This window comes from Cygnus olor, chromosome 2 (genome assembly GCF_009769625.2).
Source record: "Cygnus olor isolate bCygOlo1 chromosome 2, bCygOlo1.pri.v2, whole genome shotgun sequence".
Taxonomy (NCBI): Eukaryota; Metazoa; Chordata; class Aves; order Anseriformes; family Anatidae; genus Cygnus; species Cygnus olor.
In genome coordinates, this window is record NC_049170.1 from 140,386,953 (window position 1) to 140,407,461 (window position 20,509).

Below are 20,509 nucleotides of genomic sequence, written 5' to 3' on the forward strand. Positions count from 1 at the left end.
TGGCAAGATTTTTAATTAAATTGTTGACAGATATATTATAATGGGTTTTACACATTGTTTACTAGGTGTGTGATTGAAATTTCAAAAGGAACACAGTCCTCAGTTGTATTAATTATATTCAAGATCCATATATTTCTTGGTAGCACCTGTTTGGTGTTCTGAAATTATTGATGATGTAACAATGTGAGTCAATATATACAGCAAACAGACCTTTATAACTGTCAAGCTATAATTGCAGGCATGCTAACCAGGAGAAAAATGTGGCACCAGACATAAATCTAAAGAGTGTAAAAACATTTCCAAAATAAAAAAAAAAATATAAATACTTCAATTTTAAAAGTTATTTCCCCAAACTTTAATTCCATGTGGCACAGTACTCTAGATTTGTCAGAAGAGGACCCCAGTCAAAACCAGCTGTTAGCTTTTGGATAGAGCTAATATATTTTAACTTTTTTTTTTTTTTTTCTCATAGGAAACATGGGCTTGAAACTCATCAGAACAAGACAGGAGATTAAACAAAATATTTCATTCCCTGAAGAGGTGGTCCAGCCACTTTGTTCTGTATGTGAGAGAAGATAGTGCCAACTGACCATGATGGTCTCTGAAGAACCAGAGCAAGCCAGGACCTCACACACCCACTCATAGGCTGCTTGGTGCTTAGTAAAGGCAGCCTCTGCTGGATTCTAGCAAGAGCTTTCTCCTGCCCCTGCTCTCTGCAAACAGTGTGCATCTTATGATGGATCTCAGATTTCACTCTAGTGACCACAGACAATTTTTATTAAAACTATCATTACATTACCCCAGCTGGTCATTGCTTGGTGCTACTAGACAGCATTTTTTTTTCTGTCTGAGTGTAAGTCAGGTATTCACCTGTATTGTTGGAAAACAACAAAGCAAACCGTTGCAGATTTCTTGCTGTGCATTAGGTTCTGGTATTTCTGTGAGCTGCTACACTTGCATAGGTAGCTTCTGAGGAGCTCAGTTCTTGTAAAAATATTTCCCACTGTGGTAGCATCATTTCTTAAATTTTCTGTGCTAGACTTGCAAGAAGGCCTTGTACCATTTCTGAGGACACATTAAAATCTGAAGTTCTACAGTTATTTCTCCAAGGTTTCAAGACCTGCTCTGACATTACCATACATTGCATTTACTCCAAGTACTACATAGTACAACTTCTACCACAACCTAGAGAATCCCTATTAGCATAATTAATTTGCTCTAACACTCTCAGCATGCTCTGACATGCTGAACTGATGTACCTGTCCTAATGCCTTGGCTTGGAGCATTCTAAGCTTCTAGCACCACTTATCCACCTAAATTACAGATTTACACTTGGACTGAGAGGGAGACCACAATCATTTTTTTGGACTCAAAATCATGACTTAAGCAATTATTCGCCTCTTTTTTTTTTTTTCTTTCTCTCTTTTTCTTTTCATTTTATTTTCAAAACCTAAAACACTGAATACTAGAATACAAGGCTATCCCTTTAAGTGATACGGACACTTAGTGAATAAGGAGGTTTGAGTCAGATTAGTATTTTCCTAATCCAAAGCTGCGGCAGAAGGGGGACCTTGGCCAACTCCAAATACAGTGTTTGAAGAAAGGCTGCCATAAGCCTAGTTAGATAGAGAAAAAGTTCTGCATACATACACAGTATCTCCTCTATTTTCCTGTTAGGCTTTTGACAGATTTTAATGAGCAAAGTCAGTGGAAAGGAGGGTATGTCTGTGTGTGCCGTCTTTCCTAAATGCATCCGAACAAGCTAAAGAAACTTCCATACAAGCAAACCTGAACTATATATCATTAGGGCATAGCTATAAATGTCAAAAGTTATAATGGTAGGAAGAGAATAAATGTTTAGTTTCCATAAATAATTTCTTACATCAGTTTCATGACATAAAAAATAAAAGATAGTCTTCAAACTCACAGCTGTATATGCTGAACTGATTCTAACTCAGGTTCTGCAGGTGATGACAGTATTTCTGCAGTCAGAATTTGACCTGAACAGCCCCCCTTGTTCCCATGAGTGGGAAAGAGTACAAGCCGTTTCCGCAAGTGACTTTGAGTATGAACACTGCAGCTTCAACGGACTATATCTGGACATTCTGCTGACTGTGCAATTTCTTGCATTTCATTTGGGCCATGACTAGTCAGACTGAAGGGCGCAATAATAAGGGTGTTCTTCTGTTTAGTCTTTCTGACATCTCTGAGCTTCTGGGAGATAACTGTAGATTTGGTGACTTCTTCATTACACATGAAACTGACTGGCAAGAGCTATATTCATATAAATTGTTTTATAACAAAGAAGAACACAAAATTGTAATTTATTTTACTACCTATCAGAACTCAGAAAGTGTTATAATCTTGAGAAAAAATAAATAAAATGTACAGGCTTGAAAAACTGGTCCCTGTTTGTTTATTCTAGTGAAATTTTCAGAAGGACATAGGATAAAGTCGTATGGGGCAAAGGTATTCAGTAACCAGCTAAGATCTGAAAGAAGCGGGACTGCAAGGCAGGCTTTATTGGCTCAGGCACATCATTGCATCACTTAGACTTTCTACAGTCTGGACCTGAGCTGTTCTGCATGAGCCAACTAAAAGGTCTGGATTTTCAGTTGCATTCCTGCGCTCAGAATCAGCTTGAGAGTCTGTACACCCCCCAGGCCTAATCTGTGACTGGTGGTATGAAGTATGGACTTTTAAAACTGACTACATATATATTTTTGTATATATATATATATATATATATATATATATTTAAAGGGAGAAACCTTTTACAAGAAATCACTTTTTAGTAAGATTCTGCTCTCCTGTTCTGGTCTGCCCTAGAAAGTCCTATTTCCTTAGCTGTATCAGTGTATTTAAATGGGCAAATGGACATGAATGATCCCTAGCCTTTAGCATATCTAGAATGAAAGCATATATAAGTAGAAAGCAGTATAAGTCACATATCTACATCACATTTTACTAGCCTTGCTGTCCTGTTGGCATTACTAGCAGAGGAAATGGGTGACAGGGCCACATTAGTTCTCCCTGGTAAATTCGCATCAGGCAGCCCTAACAAGGAGAGGGAACTGCACTGCCCAGCACCAGCTTGCTACAGCCTTGCCTTCTCATTGTAGGGAAGACTTTACAGTAAATAACAGAAAGAGGATCCTCTTTGTCTTCCCACACAAGAAAATAAGACTGTCATCCCACACAAGAGAATGAGACTGGCATGCACACAGAGATATTGGTCGGCCCTTCTGCAGAAACAAACAGTTCCTCTGCCTGTTTTAGCAAAATTCAAGGTCACATTCTGCAGAGGGATGAAGAAGCAGCTCACAGAAACAAGCGAGCATAGTTCTCACAGAGAGGTGCTGCCTTCGACCCTCTCAAATGGAGAGCTGGTGAACAATTGCTTTTGGCAAATAGGCTGGTAGGGCCCCAAAAAGAACAGGATGGGGGCTTGAGTTAACCTCTACCTCTCCAACACAGTCACAACATGTGGAAATCTTGGACTTTCTCCTGAATTCAGCAGCACTGTAGCTGTTGCTGATGTACCTGAAAAACATGCTGCTGCAGTCTGGAGATTTCCCTTGTTGACTGGTGCAGCTGGACATCAGAGCAGACATAGGGGACTTTGGCATGGGGGGAAGGAGAGAGAAAGAAGGCAACTCAAGGGATTCCGCTGAAGTTTCCTTAATCCTGTATAAGAACTAATATTCCTGTACAGTCTGTATGACTGGTTTTTAGCCTTTAAGGTCTGAGACAGAGCCCACTGAAGTAACAGAATTATGCTTTCTGTCTTCAGAAAACTGGAACAGACCTTCAGACTCTAACTCTAATAATCATAGGATCATAGACTGGTTTGGGTTGGAAGGGACCTTAAAGCCCAACCCCCCTGTTCCACCCGCCCTGCCATGGGCAGGGACACCTCCCACCAGACCAGGCTGCCCAAATCCCCATCCAGCCTGGCCTTGAGCACCTCCAGGGATGGGGCATCCACAGCTTCTCTGGACAATCTGCTCGACTGCCACTCTCATAAGAATTTCTTCCTAATATCTAATCTAAATCTACACTCTTTTAGTTTAATACTGTTACTCATCTTTCCTGTAGGCCCCCTTTAAGAATTGAAAGGCCACTTTAAGGTCCACTCCCAATAAAGCAGGGCTCATCATGAGTAATGGTTTCTTGGGAAGAAAAATGCCATCACTTCAAATGACATTTGCCCCCCTCCCCTCCCCCCCCCCCCCCCCCTCCATTTTCTTTACCCCAGCTTTATTTTATTTATTTATTTATTTATTTATTTATTTTTTATACAGAGCCCCAGGATGTCTGAGGCTGGCCGGGACCTCTGGAGGCCACCTGTTCCCACCCCTGCTCAAGCAGAGACATCCAGAGCAGGGTGCCCAGGACCATGTCCAGACAGCTTTTGAAGATCTTCCAGGAGGGAGTCTCTACAGCCTCTCTGGGCAACCTCTGCCAGTGCTCTGTCACCTGCACAGTAAAGAAGTGCTTCTGGTGTTCAGAGCAAGCCTCCTGTTTCTGTTTGTGCCCACAGCCTCTTGTCCTGGCACTGGACACCACTGAAAGTAGCCTGGACCTGTCCCCTTTGCACCCTCCCTTTGGATATTTATAGTCATTGATAAAATACCCCTGAGCATTCTCTTCTCCAGGCTGAACAGCCCCAGCTCTCTCAGCCTCTCCTCTTAGGAGAGGTGCTCTGGTTCTTTGATTATCTTGGTAGCCCTCCACTGGACTCTTTCCTGTATGTCTGTTTCTCTCTTATAGTGGGGGGCCCAGAACTTGACACAGTACTCCAGGTGTGCCCTCATCTGTGCTGAGTAGAAGGGAAGGATCACCTCTCTCCATCTGCTGGCAATACTTTGCCAGTTTTATTTATAGAATTTATACAGTACCTCGAGAATTTACCTTTTTTTTTTTTTTTTTTTTTTTTTTTTTTGTCTGGAACTCTTCATTTCGAAATACCACTTTTAACTGAATAATGGAAAATATTTTTTTCTGAAATTTACAACAATAGTGGACAACAAACACAGATCAGTCTCACTAAAACCTATAACTGTTTTTACCTATCTTTGTTGTACATTAACTCTCTCTTCAAATTTCTTAATCAATCCTAGACTTCTATTTCCTAAGATATATACTCCCATGAGAATAGAAATTAATTATGGTAAGATGTTATATGTTGTGATGCATAAATGCAAGCATTTGACAATTTTGACTGTATGAACCCAGGAAGCTATTAAATGCAATTTGCAGAACAATAAGCGTAAGTTGTTTCAATTTCTTTTTAAACACTGAAGAAGCATACTGATATAAAGTCATTTATCATACTGGCACTGCAGACTATTCCTATGCCTAACAATATTTTACAGTATTTACTATCAGCATAGAATTTTTTACTTGATTACTGTGTTATAAACCACCACCTCCTGTCTTAGGTATTTTATGTTCACAGCCAGTGTTTTGTCTTTAATCTGAGTATTTTAAGTGTTGTTACAGCTTCTTGTAGTTAACGTCACCACACCTATGGATGTACAAAGAACAGTAAATGTATGGATACAATCCACATTACCAGCAGCACTGTCATCTAGTGGAGAAATCTAACATAGCACAGTACCAAAAAATGTGCATCTAAACAATATGCTGGTGATTATTTTATAAACTTGAATTACAGAAAAATCTTAGTATGAAAGTCATGATCAACACATATTCCACATAAATGTATCCATCTATTTTAGCACAATAATGTCAGGCTGGTGTTGATTGCACTTTTGTCCAAGATCTCAGACTCTGCATTTTAGTATTAATAATCTATGCTGCTAGCAAAAGTATTATCTAAAGTCAAGAAATGAGGAAACTGAGATCTGTATGCATTTCATATAAGGTCAGATGAAAAGATAACAGGGACAGATAACCCGTAAGGACTCCAGCCCCCTAAATCACGGCCTCTGTCCTACTCATTCCGCTCACATAATGTCCCTTCATAGTGCTGTTGTTCCACAGGCAGCTCTGGGTGAACTTACAGATAGATGAGCATGTAGAAAAACCTGAATCCCTACAGCCTACAGACTGCTTTTAGCCTGCCCAACAGCTGGCCAAGAGGGTCAGGCTCCCCTGGCTGGCAGAACTATTTATGAACCCTGTAGCATATGACCAGAGAAACCCTTCCCTGGAGGGAATTAATACTTTTGGACATTGTCAACATCACCATGATTTCTAAGTGCCTAGTGAATAGGAGTCCTGGTTATATAATGGCACTGTCTGTAAAAACTTGGAGTGGTTGGTGGTGCAGAACTTCTCACCTAAATGGCTGGTAAAGGCTTGAAGACTATAACTCAAGGCAGAGGAATAGCAATGCATATATTGTCTTGGACTGGTCATATAATTTTTAATGCAATGCCGTCCTGTCCATCACTTCAACTGTGGAGATATAGCATGAAGGACAAAAAGGTTGTTCTGGGGAGAAGGAAAGGCTCAATCCCATTTGCTGTTCTGCCATACTGCTTAGCTCCCCTTGGGCCCCAAAACGTACACAGTTTAGACATCCCGTTCCAAGTACACCGATATTTTGAGCGTTAAGGCACCCATGCTAAGTAGGACATTAATGCCCCTTCCTCTAATGCCATGGTCAAAGTACAAACGAATTAGGACTTTTACCTTCTCTTCGTGCATTGGCTAGCACCCTTGCTGCAGATTTACTCATTACATGGACAACAAAAAGGGGACAGTTTACAGCGTTTGCTATGGTCATTGCTCTCTGCGTAGCTTCAGCTTCGACTTCCTCTGGACGTGAGAGAATATGCCCTTCAGGACCAGTTATTCCCATTGACAGTAACTTCTTAGAATTCTGGACATAAAAAACATTTAAGAGTCAGTTAAAGTGCAACCATGGTGTCATGAACATGTAGCCAGCCAAATGGATCCTAGACCAGACACTATAGTTAGTTTGAGAAAGAACAAGTCAGTTAGGATATTTTCCATTTCAGAGGAGTTATTGTTGTGTTACCTGAAATCCACTATATCCTTCAATAAACACAGATTTCAGAATGACTAAGACTTGAGAGAACATGCTCCACTAGCTTTCAAAGGTAAATCACTGCTTTTGAAAATCCTAATTCTGTATCAGTTTTTGTATCAAAAATGATCATAGCCAGTAACTGAGATGACAATACTAACCCCTCTTTAGAAAAAAATTGAAAGGTCCTTACTAAGCACAAAGATACACATCAAGAGCCTCTTGAATGAGGCTCTGAGGTTTAAAGAGGCATAAGATTTTGTTCCTATATTGTTACAGGAGTTTATGCTTGGCTGATTTGGGGATTACTTTGCAATAAATTCATTTCTGTTATGGGACATGGTCAGAGTCAAAGCACTTTTGACTAGAATAGTTGAAGAAACTCAAAGATATCAGACTGTACGTGTACTCCAAGTGCCTCTACTTATCACTGAGATACTAGCATCAAGTACGAAGTGAGGCTGTCCATGCACAAGGGGGCCTTGAACTTTTGTGCCCAGAGAAGCTTCCTCTGTACTTCTGGATTTGGTCCTGACTATGTTTGGAGAGATCAGGTATCATACACCTGACATGTAAATGCTTGTCCAAGTGTTCCCCCTTCAACCTGGCCCATGGTCAGTCTCTGATTGATGCTTTCTTCATCAGCCAAATATATATATTATATTGCAAGTATGTATGTTATTCTGCAAGTATAACTCTCATTAGAACAGGTCCATTTGCTTCCTGTCTGGTCTGAACCCAGTACTCCAGCTTACAATTTCTTGGCCCACCACAAGCATCATTTGAGATTTTGGCCAAGATGTTTGTCTTTAGTTCCCTGGAAGTTAAATAGGGGAAAAAGCCTTTCCCTATGTTACAATGATCTATTGAAGTGCTTAGATAACAGCACTAGTTATATTCCTGAATTTGATGGATAAAATGACAAATGCTTACCTGTGCAATTAGGTCGCCATTCTCTGCATGGACTTGAGCAACTGCTCCAAGTTCCCTACAGTAGGAAAAGGCTGCATATAATTCCTCATCATTGAGCATGTATACATCTTTATAGGCCATAAACATCTTGAAGGAGTTGACACCTTTGTTCTCAGCAAGACTTTTCATTTCTTCCTTCACCTGAAAGACAGTCAGCAATTCTCACAAAACAGCAATATAAAATTTTACCTGTTAACTTTCTACAAAGAAATTAAAAGTATGAAGCAACAACAAGCCTTTACAGAATCACAGAATTGTAGGGGTTGGAAGGGACCTCCAGAGATCATTGGGTCCAACCCCCTGCCAAAGCAGGTTCCCTAGAGCAGGTTGCCCAGGTAGGCGTCCAGACGGGCCTTGAATATCTCCAGAGAAGGAGACTCCAAAATCTCCCTGGGCAGCCTGTTCCAGTGCTCCGTCACCCTTACCGTGAAGAAGTTCTTTTGCATGTTGGTGCAGAACTTCCTGTGATCCATTTTGTGGCCATTGCCCCTTGTCCTGTCTCCACAAACCACTGAAAAGAGAGTTGACCATATCCCTTTGTTTCCCACACTTTAGGTATTTATAAACATTGATAAGATCCCCTCTCAGTCTTCTTTTCTCAAGGTTGAACAGACCCAGGTCTCTCAGCCTTTCCTCATAGGGAAGGTGCTCCAGGCCCCGTATCATCTTTGTGGCCCTCTGCTGGACTCTTTTCAGGAGATCCCTGTCTTTTTTGTACTGGGGAGCCCAGAACTGGACACAGTACTCCAGGTGAGGCCTGACCAGGGCAGAGTAGAGGGGGAGGATCACCTCCCTTGACCTGCTGGCCATGCTCCTTTTAATGCACGCCAGGATCCCATTGGCCTTCTTGGCCACCAGGGCACACTGCTGACTCATGGTCAACCTGATGTCCACCAGGACCCCCAGGTCCTTCCCGGAAGAGCTCCTCTCCAGCAGGTCATCCCCCAGCCTGTACTGATACATGTGGTTGTTCCTTCCCAGGTGCAGGATTCTTACACTTGCTCTTGCTAAACCTCATTTGGTTTCTTCCTGCCCAGCTCTCCAGCGTGTCCAGGTCTCACTGAATGGCAGCACAGCCTTCTGGCATGTTGGCCACTCCTCCCAGCTTTTTATTATCAGCGTACTTGCTGTGGGTGGGCACTATTCCCTCTTCAAGGTCATCGATGAAGATGTTGAACAAGACTGGACCCAGCACTGACCTCTGGGGAACACAGCTAGTCACAGGTCTCCAGATGGACTCTGCACCGCTGATCACCACCCTCTGAGCTCGGCCAGCAAGCCAGTTCTCAACCCACCTTACTGACCACTCATCTATCCCACACTTTCTCAGCTTGCTTAGAAGGATGTCGTGGGAGACAGTATCAAAAGCCGTGCTAAAGTCAAGGTAGATGACATCCACTGCTCTCCCCCCATCTACCCAGCTGGTGATGCCATCATAGAAGTCAACGAGGTTGGTCAAGCATGATTTCTCCTTGGTGAATCCATGCTGACTACTCCTCATAACCTTCTTCTCTTCCAATTGCTTGGAGATGGCATCCAGAACAAGCTGTTCCATCACCTTTCCAGGGACAGAGGTGAGACTGACTGGCCTGTAGTTTCCTGGATCCTCCTTCTTGCCCTTCTTGAAGATGACATTGGCTATCCTCCAGTCTCCAGGCACCTCTCCTTTACACACCCATCAAACATATATTCAGTCCTAACAGTCCAAGTCGCACATTTAAAGGCTGATTTATACTATTCCTCTTGCATCAAATTGCTTCTCAAAGTATACAAACCAGCCCAACTATAGTGCAGATATTGGAGGTACAAAGTGATTGGAAGGGAATGCTTTTTTAAAAAGACAGTGAAGTATAATTTTATTCCAATGAAAACCTCCTGATATTGAAAACACTCTGTCCAATATCAACAACTATTATCCAACCTATAACACAGAGCATAGAGATATGTAAAAATTTGCTTTTCAAAATTGAATCCTAACAGTCTCCTGACAAATGACAGTGACAGAAAAGTTCTTATCTTCTAGAGCTGTGTTCTAATGCTAAATGACACACACACAGCCTTTTGAAATATTTTGTCCCTAAATTAAACAGCTCCAAAACTCTATATGCAAGCCTGCTTTCTTTCTTATGTGCACTTCTTGACAAGATTCCCTGCTTCTGCTTGAGTTTGTGAAACACAATTGTATATCCCATGGAAGAAAGAACGATGTAGATTTTAGCCCAAAGGTTTCTTGGGCAGTTAGTTAGGTAGAACTATCTATTAACTAACTTTGGCTCTTCCTTCCCATCAAAATGATGGTGACAGTACCTGGTGTGCATCTATGATGCTCTTACAGTTTCCATGTGTTTCTTTTGAAAAAGTAAAACGTTGTATTTCATCTTTTCTCTAATAATATGTTTGGATCTGCCCAAGAAAGGTGAGACATTAATTAAAAAAAAAATAAAAAAATAAAAAAAATTGGGGATTCACCTGGGAGAGGGGTGGGAGCATTAGCTTTAGTGGAAATTATCAAAAAAAATACTGGACATAAGACCTTACTCTGGCATAAAGGTGGAAGCAAAAAGCATTTCTTTTTCACTTATTTTCTTAATCACAAATTACTAATACTAAAGGAAGGCATTCTAAAGAATGTATGATTATAACCAAGACTTCAAATCCTGAGGATTTGATAGCAAATGAGAAGGGTATGATATACCAAACTCCTCAACTACTTTATCCAGGTCTTTTATGGCTACAAAACATCAGAACTTTTTATTTTTTCAGTCTTGGCCTTTAAAAGCAGAAGTTAAACTTCTTAACGCAAAACAGAGCATTTCACTGATTTATACTTCCCTCGTTTGACTAGAATTTTCAGTGTAATTCCACTTTTCTCTACTAAGGCTATTTCAAATGCTTATTCTCCTCAAACTTCATTGGAGAATTTATTGCATGTCTTTGCTTTAAGCTAGAACTTGGAGTCAGTCTGTTTAGTGCACAGAATACCAAAGATGGAGAGTTTGCAGAGTGAAGGCTTTGGTTTACGTATTTTAAAAATAAAAAAATAGAGGAAGTACTCATACTTCATACTTAAAAATGGAATTTACTAAGTATATTTATGACCGATGCAAATTCTCTAAGTGGTCTTGTATAACATCGGTCAAGTACATGAAAAGTTCATTTCCTCAGTAAAGCTTTCAGGCAATCAGCAAACATTCACACGAGGGTGATTCTCCCATACTTAAGTTCCAAAAAGATTTTCTGGATAATCTCACATTTAAGAAATTCTTGCCTCTGATTCTGTTTTACTTTAAGGAAGTATTACTGCAGTCACTCAGGAATAAAATTCTTCCTTTGCAAATAAAATTAATTGCCATATTTTTCATATATACCCTTATTAATACATCATCCCTACCCCAATCCTGAGACTTAACATGAATGTAGATTATTGAATATTCAGGTAAAAAACAAAAACAAAAACAAACAAACAAACATACTCTTGTCCTTTTTGGTCTGGCTGGTCTTGACTTTGCACAACCTGCTTCCTTTTCCTTTAACCTCATGCAATATTATCCAAGGATGTAGGTTATCTGCAGACTTTTCTTTTCAAACACACATACTTTTTATAAAGTGTGGACTATTCCAAATGTAGTTTGCACATACAAAAATACACTAACTATAACACTGTAGGCAACTACATTACCACCTGAGGACTTATTCAAGGCAGACATGGTATGAATTCAGGGAACTGAAGATCAGCGTTTGTGTCTACCTTGTTGCTCCACCATGTAACTGCCACATGCAATGCATAATCACAGCAGACTTTTGGGTCTGCCCAGCTTTTCCACAAATCAAAAGCTTCAATAAGAGAGGAGCCTTTCTGAGGAATGGCAAAGTCGATGATCATAGTGGTGCCTCCTGCTACAGCAGCCTGAAAGAAAAAAGTTAATATTTAGCAATCAGCAAGAAAAATGCATAGTTCCTCCCACCCACTCTGATTCCCTGTCTAACAGTTACATACTGATACACTGAAAAGCCAAAAGTCAATGCAGTGTTCTTGAGTGAAGTCTGAACTTGCAAAATGATTGTTGACATTAATTTTGGTTCCTTTGAGAAGGATGTTCCTTTGAGAAGGAAGTTTTTGCACTTATAATCCTATCGAAGATTTGGAAATGAGTCAGCAGGATGCATCAGTGAGTATTCTTAAGCAGATGGGATCACAGAGAAAGAGCACCAAAAGACCACAAACAACCTGAGATATGCTTACTCAGAGTCTACTTAGTTGAAAAAAACAAGCCTGTGTAACAGAAAAGCATTAAGGGACAGATACACAAAGGAAAAAAAAAAGAAGTTTAAAAATCCAGTATGAGAATCCCCAAACTCCTGTCTAACACCAGAAGGATTTAAAAAGTGTTTTGAAATTATTTTTGTTACTGACAGGGTACTATTTTGGAAAACCGCACAGCAAATTTCCAAAAAGGCCAAGATATTTACAGCCTCCAAATAGATATCTGCAAGTACATAAAATCTTATTTCATATTAGTTATGAGGATTAAAATTGCTTTTTAATGAGGAACTTTCACTGTCCTTTACAGACAATTGAATACAACTTTTTATTCCTTTGAAGGAACTTTGGTAGTCACTGTCAGAAACCAGATCCTGGACTAGAGGAAATGAATACAGTAAGGCAATTTCTTCATTGCAATTGTTGCTCTCTTAAAAATTAGTCAGAGAAATTGTCTTATTGCTCTGAACAACATCCCTTTGCAAAACAGGTACAATCTATTCAGATCAAAATACACACAGTTTAAATTCATGCTACTTTATTCTATTTCTAAACCAACCAGTTTCTTCCTTCTTTCTCTAAAATATATTTGTTTGACTCTGTCTCATTAAAGCTCATAAATCCTTCTTTATAAAGTCCTAATATTTCTTTCAATTACGAAAAAATATTTGGCTTGCCCCCATGCAAGTGAAGACGTTTTTTTTTTTTGGTAACAAATGATTGTGTTCTGTACATTTCAAATAATTGTCTTGACTTAGCAATCAGAAGCAAAATTGCAAATATGTCAGTATATTTGGAAAAAAAAAAAAAGGAAGTTTGGAGAATGACGTAAACATTTGTGATTCTGTGATGAATTCAACAATACACTGCCTCCAAGAAAAGATCTTCAAACTGTCATTCTTTTTTTATTTTCAATAAAACATCTTGGCTTCTTAATTGTTAAGCAGGATTTAAACTTAAAGCGAATTTGTAAGCTTGCAGGAAAAAAAAAGTCACAGGTTCAACAATTCCTACCAAAGTCTCTTTTTTCCTATAACATTTGTGAATAGAAGTATTCTGTGCCTTTATTTATTCAACTGAATGGATAAATCTTAGCTTATCACTGAGATCATTTCTGTGATAGTTGGAACACCACTTTGTCTCTATGAGTCTCCTGCCAAGATATTTGTTAGATAACAACCTTGGGTAAACAACTCGGAACACTTTCCACACTTTGACCTGGGTCAAGAATCTAATCCAATATCTAACTTTGTGACATCTGATCACTAGATTGGATCTAGAATCTTCTGTTAGTCACCCAAGTGACTAAGGACATACTGTTTTGTGTATGCAGTCTGTGTTTTAGAGCTTCTGTGCCAAATGCCTTCAATGCAAATAATTATTCAAAAAACCCCACATGCTAATTCAAATTATTACTTTCTTTTTGCAAGTTAGCAAGGAATTCATCTCTCCTAATTTGGGATTTCATAGCATAGGCACCTAAATTTGAGTTAGTCTGAATCTTTGATTCTCTTTAATGTCAATGGAGGCACTTTAAAGAATGGTCTTCAAAGAGAAATAAAGGCTTGTTCCACAAAATGAAAAAAAAGAAGGAAAAAAAGAAAGGTATATATGTCTGTACTGTAAATCATGTAAAGTAAGTATTCCAAAAATCTAATTCTGCATTGTATTCAGCCAGGAAACTTAAATTGTGATGTCTGTAGACAAGCAGAACAAACATTGTGGACCTGGGGTTTCTTTCTATCCATTTATCACAAAAAGCAGTGTGAAGACCAAAAACTGCTTGTGGAAGCCATTTCAATAACTAAAATGTGTTGTGAGGCCCGTATAATAACAGATTCCCTCATTTCTACCAGATAGCTAAGGAAGATACTGAGTGTGGGGAAAAAAACTACAACGATCAATTTTAAAATCCTTTTCCAGCTATCAGTTCTGGAGGTGGAGATTCAGTAGTGTATTTTTCCTTTTTCTATCTCATTTTATGTCTGACTTGGAGAGACATGATATGTTTGGCAGAGAAGCCATTTACCTATGGTAGAAAAGATCTACTGTGATGGACAAAATAATTTTTGTCAAAGATTTGCTGAATAATTACACCCTATTTTAATGACCTACCATAACTTCCCTGTGCATTCAGAAGAATAATTCTAGTTCTTAAAGCTATGCAGTGTAAAATATTTCTGTTCCAAATAACAGCAGTAACAGCAGCAAATCTATCTTGAGTTGGATTAAATACTGTTATTGAAAGAAACATGACAGCAACTTAAGGACAACATACAGGTCATTTGTAGTTCTCCCTCCAGTACTCTGGGTGACACACAAAAAAAAATCAAAATCCTTGTTAGAGTATGAAAATATACAATTAAGCCACTTAGACAATCCAGCTCAAACCCTCATAACATGGTGGGGCAGGAAAGAAATAATATTTCCTGTTGAAGAATAGGGTCAGTCTAAGCAGGACTGCAAAGTTTAAAGGCTTGTAAGACTTTTGTGGTTTCCACATCACAGCATTTAATAAAATGAGTTGAATTTAACTTATTTCAACTATAAAAATTTAACTTATTTCAAGTAGGCAAATAAGTATTTTGCACAACAGAAAAAAAATCAGTGAAAACTATTTAGTTAGAAGGGACAATTTTTTTCTCATTCTTAGCAAACCTCAGTTCTGCCATGAGAGGGGAAGGTTATAATTGGCTCTCTGAGGATGCTGGCTAACAGACAAGCCATTTCACAGGGCAATGTGATCCCTTCTGTGGGCAAAGGATTTCAGCCTGTACAGCAAAGCACTTAACAAAAATAGCTTACAAATTTCAGGGAGCTCTGTATGAGTATCTTTACTGTATAGAGATGATGCACTGTTAATACTATTAGGTAATATACTGCTAATGCAGGTAATATAATGAGATCAGCTAAAAATTTGAAAAAAAAGAACTCCAAAGAACTTAAGTGGGAGAAATGAGTTACTTTTAGAAAGCATATTTGAATTGGGTGTCACTGAGACACTAAGTAGAGAAGTGAATGAGAGATGAAAAACTTACATTCCCTCAAGCTAACAGAGGAGAAAGATCAGATTACCACAGGAGTGCTCCCAACACACCGGGGGAGTTAAACTGTTGCTTTAGGTTAACCTTTGATCAGAAAAGTATGAAGCTCATATGAAGGCAAGTTGCATTTGGCATGTTGACAGCCAAGTTAAATGACTGTTCTTTACACTTGCTACCTGCAGATAGCAAGGTCTCTGAAGGAACCCAAATAACATGCTGGTGGAAGGTGGACCTCTGGGTACCCTGAGTGCTTATTACAACAGCCCAACCAAGGGACAGCAACAATTGCCTGTGCTTGATGGATACTCTTTTCTCTCTGTTAGCGTTAATATACATAATCAGCAGACACATCTCCAAGGAAGCCCAGATGCACACATAGACATGCATATGTGCACTGACATAGTTGCACACACCCACCTTTGTGCCTGTATAGAAGTCATCTTTTGACTTGCTACCCATAAAAGGGAACTGCATGTGCGTATGAGTATCGATGCCTCCAGGTATCACCAGCTTGTCAGTTGCATCCAGCACGGTGAGTCCAGTGCGGGGCTCGGGGTTTAGGTTTGGTCCCACTTGCTGCACAATCCCGTCCTCCACATACACATCAGCCTCCACAGATTGGTCATCATTCACAACTTTTCCCCCTTTGATGAGAAGTCTCTGCTTTGGCATGGGAGCCTAGAAGGCGATGATAAGACTCAGCTCAGAAAATTGCTCTTGCTGGAGAGTATCTCACTGCCCACCCTTCTCGCAGAGCCGTGTGCTATCTGAAAGTGGCCCTAAGCACACAACACACAGGGTTATTTAAACAGAAATCAGAGGAATTGCCCTCTTGGCCTTTGGCAGCTCCACCTACCTACTGCCTTTGGGGAGGCACCAGTGATCAAGGGTGTGCAGTGAGCTGAAGCAGACAGCCTGCTTCTGGCCATTTCTGCTGTAGTTCTCTTTACCTAGGAAAGGGGAAGGCAGGCTTTCAGGAGAGTCCAGCTGGATTCTCATGGCACTTGCTTGCAGCCCTGCCCTGTGCACATGTTTGAAACATGATGGGCCATTTGGGAAATCTGGCTGTTCACGGACTTGTGATGCCCAAAGGTGACCGCAGCTCTATGCAGTGGTGTTTGAGCACCCAAGGCTGACCTGAGCTCTCTGGCTGGGGAGCCCAAGGGTGACTTGAGCTCTCCATGGAGGTGGCTGAGGAGTCTGTGGGACCAAGCAGAGGGGCCTTGAGAGCCCAGGGCAGCAGGGACCAAGCTTCACTTTAGTCACCACAGCCCAATGTGCTGGGGGCCACCTGAGTCCCCTCCAGAGGGCATAGGCCATCAGCAGCTGTTACCAAGTCATGTTTTAGAAGATACTTTAGGGGACAGGCCCGCAACCCTGGGGACCCAAGCACAGCTATCCACCCCCAAATGCCAGTACTCAGAGAAACACAATGGCCATTGGCAGGGGGAAGATGGCAGCCCCTGGGGGGGTTCTGGGCACCACTGAGGCCTCTCCTCACCTTGTCCTCAATCGCCGGGGGCACATGGCCACCATCAAAGGACCACATGAAAACCATCTTCCGGTAGCTGTTGCCTTGCGCCATCGTCCCTGCTTCCCCCGTTGCCCCTGCTGTCCCCACCGGCTGTGCTCAGGGAGGCTGCTCCTTGCTCTCCGCCCACCCTCCCCGCATTGTTGCCCGCACAACCACCGGCAGGCCCCGCCCAGCCATGGCCCATGGCCCCATCCTGCTGGGCCCTGTAACTGGACCTCGGCTGGGGCACAGGGGTGGTGGTGGCCTCTTGGGCCAGGAGGGCCACGGGAGGAGGGAAAGGGAGGCTTTGGCAGAGGGCTTTTGGGAAAGGGGCTGTCATGAGCCCAGCTGGAAAGGGCAGCTTACGCCTTGGCCCAGAGGGAGAGGCGGGAAAGTAAAAGTAAAGTGGGGAGAAAATGATCTGAAAACTTGGACAAAGAAAAGGAAAGAACCACACTGTACCTATTTAAAAATACTCTTACTGCCTTACAATCGGTTTGCATCTCACGTTTTTGTTTTTAATTTCCTTTTCCCCATGGACACAACACTGCCTCCTCCGTACCGCTCTGGATGCAGTGCCCTACCCGCAACTTAGCTTTCTCTGCCCCTCGTTTTCAGCTTGCATCCTTCCTTCTGCCCTCAGCACAGGATAAATATGAATGTACACCATGGGAGAGGCACAGTCCTGGAGACAGCCTCCCTTTGGAAGAGGGCAGGAGCTTGTCTCTAGCATAGTCTGTCTTGCACCATCCCAGGGACACCTGCTGTATGGGCCTTCCCACTTCTCCAGTAACACAGGGTGGCTTACTTAGCAGCGACACTGTTTCACTATGTCCCTGAGCTTGCTGAACACGAGCATCTTCATCCCCTCAACCTCCTTCAGGCCAATGATGATGCCTTCAAAAGACAGAATATTGTCTATGAGGGCCATGCACATATATGCTACCAAAAAGACGTTTAGACAAATGAAACTCGACGTGGCACACTATAAAGCGGCTGAGGGAGCTGGGATTGTTCAGCCTGGAGGAGGCTCAGGGGTGACCTTATCGCTCTCTGTAGGCACATTAAAGGAGGCTGTAGCGAGGTGGGGATTGGTCTATTCTCCCACGTGCCTGGTGACAGGATGAGGGGGAATGGGCTAAAGTTGCACCAGGGGAGGTTTAGGTTGGATATTAGGAAAAACTTCTTTACCGAAAGGGTTGTTAGGCATTGGAACGGGCTGCACAGAGAAGTGGTTGAGTCACCATCCCTGGAGGTCTTTAAAAGACGTTTAGATGTTGAGCTTAGTGATATGGTTTAGTGAAGGACTTGTTAGTGTTAGGTTCAGAGGTTGGACTCTGTGATCTTGGAAGTCTCTTCCAACCTAGACGATTCTGTGATTCTGTGAAAGTGCTCACCTTCCCATCAGCATGCCTCCTTCCTTCTCCCAAGTGGGTAGGAGAGCAGTACCAGAAGTTTGCTTTTGTATCTGTTTGTCCCAAAATGTCTCCTCTTGTGCCTCACCTTTGTGCTTTCAGGACAGAGACCCATGGGGGTTCACTGCATCACACAGCAATAGTAAAGGCTAAAACTCATTCGGAAAAGAAGAGCAGAGAATAAGAACAACAGAAAGTGAAATTCCCCAAGACTCCTGGGGCTACCCGCAGAACACTGAATGGGCAGGAAAGGGTAACCTGCACCAACCACGCCATCTGTATTTAAAGCTTGTAAAATGGCAGTGATGAGAATTCAGACAGCAACACTGGCTCAATAATTATAATGATATCGATGAGCCAGGAACATTTGAGTTTCTGCTATATGATTAGTCAGATGAAGACCAAGGGAAGAAAGGCCCAGGAAGAAGTCAAGTTATGGTCCTCTAAGGCAGGAGCTGTGACTACTAGAGAGTAAGGAAAGAAAATATGTCCAGGTGGGCACTGAAGTGGGATAACGGGTATAATTTGAATCTCTGCTACTGCTGAGACAGCAAACCCATTTCTCCCACTGTGCAGATGGGCACCTGAATAATTGGGCTGCAGGGGATCTGAGATGGATGCCTCTCAGATACAAAAGTTTCACTGTATGTAAATGCAGTGACATTTGTTAACCAAGGACAGAGGTTCATTCCTTGGGTGCCCATGGGGTGCAGCAGTCAAGCTCACATGCCTGCCCCACTGAATAGTTAATGATTTTGAGTTGAACAGTGTCAACAAGTTAAGCATTTATTGGCATAGACTTCATGCAGAATGTCCCCACTCAGTGCCCAAACAATCAATTGAAAATGGTCAATTTTCTTAGTATTTCTCCCTGGCCAATGGATATTTAGTTATTTCTACAAACTGAATTTCTACATGACAGATCCGGTTCATCACCCCCAAGTCTGCTTGTGGGGTAGTGGTGAGCTGTTCCTGCTTGAATCCTTCTTCCAGACAGAGCAGAGGGAAATTTGAAGACAGGCCCACCACATCACAGCACGTTGTGGTAAGCTTTCAGGATATTCGACTCCCTTTTTTTTGTGTGTTGTGCAGGAAAGAGCTGAGGACACCTAAAGGCATGAAGAATAGCATGGCTCAAAATCCTACTCATCTCTAGAGGTTCTGAAAGGCATTGGGCTTGAGCTCCACTTCCTCTCCTGAGTTTTCCTCCTAGCTAATTTCAGTTTTGTGGATCCTGCTCTTAAGTGTATAAACCTTCCTACCTGTAACTCCCAAGACCAGCTCAGAGCTGCTGATCCCACAAACTGGCAAGGAAATTGAGAGTCAAGACCCTATACTGTTGTGCATAAGAAAACTGAATCTATCCCATAGGTGGTTTTGAACACATTAAATAGATAATGACATTCTGTCTAAGCAGTCCTTTTATTTTGTCCATTTGGACAAACAAGATAATCTTGCTTCATCTGCATTTATGTAAATTTGGTAAATATTTTATATTTCAGAGCTCATCTGTCCCTGGACAGAACGGCATGAAATATCACTTGTGGGACAGAAATAATTCCTGTAATACTGTGAGAAGACAACTAGCTGTGTATTCTTAGTTATCATTGAGTACTTGCTGCTGCAACAGGGACTTTGGCCCCTGATTGGCATTGCAACCTTCACTCACCCACAAAACATTTTACTCTTTCTGCCCTTCACTTTGCACAGTTCAATACAAATCTCTGTTTTGTAGTCAGTGCCTAACTCTGCACTACGCAGAGGAGTTTCCTGTTAAGTAATGTTTACTCATCCTAAAATATCACATAGTAGTTCAGTCATTTGAGAAACATTGCAGAAAGCCATCCATTGCAACCTTGAACTTGCATCTTAGGCTAATGTTTTTGTGGTCTGCAGCAAAGCAAATAATCCTGTAGATCTCTACAGGGGGATGTCTTGATTAGAGTGGCTATTGTAGAAGTATGATCAAAGAGACTTCTAAGTAACCTAATAATTTAATTGATTTAAGATAAAGAACCTTGAAGAAAATCCAGTCCTTGTCTATTATTTACCAAATAATTCAGCAAATTAAAGAATAGGTTTGCAAGAAACAGACAACTGAGGTTGGGAACTTCCAGAAGACTTACAGGACGTCACCTACAAGTCATTATAATAAAGACACAATCTATTCTAAATCTTCTGAGACATACACTCACCCTTCTTCCCATGGAGACTTTAATTTCTACCTCCCACCATTACTTATTCATTTCTATCTTCTGGTGTAATTATCCCATCTTACTTTTA

At 41.3% G+C, this 20,509-nt stretch overlaps 1 protein-coding gene across 1 annotated transcript in view; it reads right to left on the reverse strand.

Moving 5' to 3' along the window:
- Positions 1–16,983, reverse strand: part of DPYS (dihydropyrimidinase) — a 35,003-nt gene extending 18,020 nt beyond the window's left edge. The window contains exons 1-5 of the mRNA XM_040546677.1: positions 16,800–16,983; positions 15,716–15,976; positions 11,742–11,900; positions 7,955–8,134; positions 6,664–6,853 (exon numbers count right to left, since the gene is read on the reverse strand). Coding sequence (XP_040402611.1) covers positions 6,664–6,853; positions 7,955–8,134; positions 11,742–11,900; positions 15,716–15,976; positions 16,800–16,883 — 874 coding nt within the window. The 5' untranslated portion in view covers positions 16,884–16,983. The remainder of the gene's footprint in view (positions 1–6,663; positions 6,854–7,954; positions 8,135–11,741; positions 11,901–15,715; positions 15,977–16,799) is intronic.
- Positions 16,984–20,509: the final 3,526 nt, after the last annotated feature.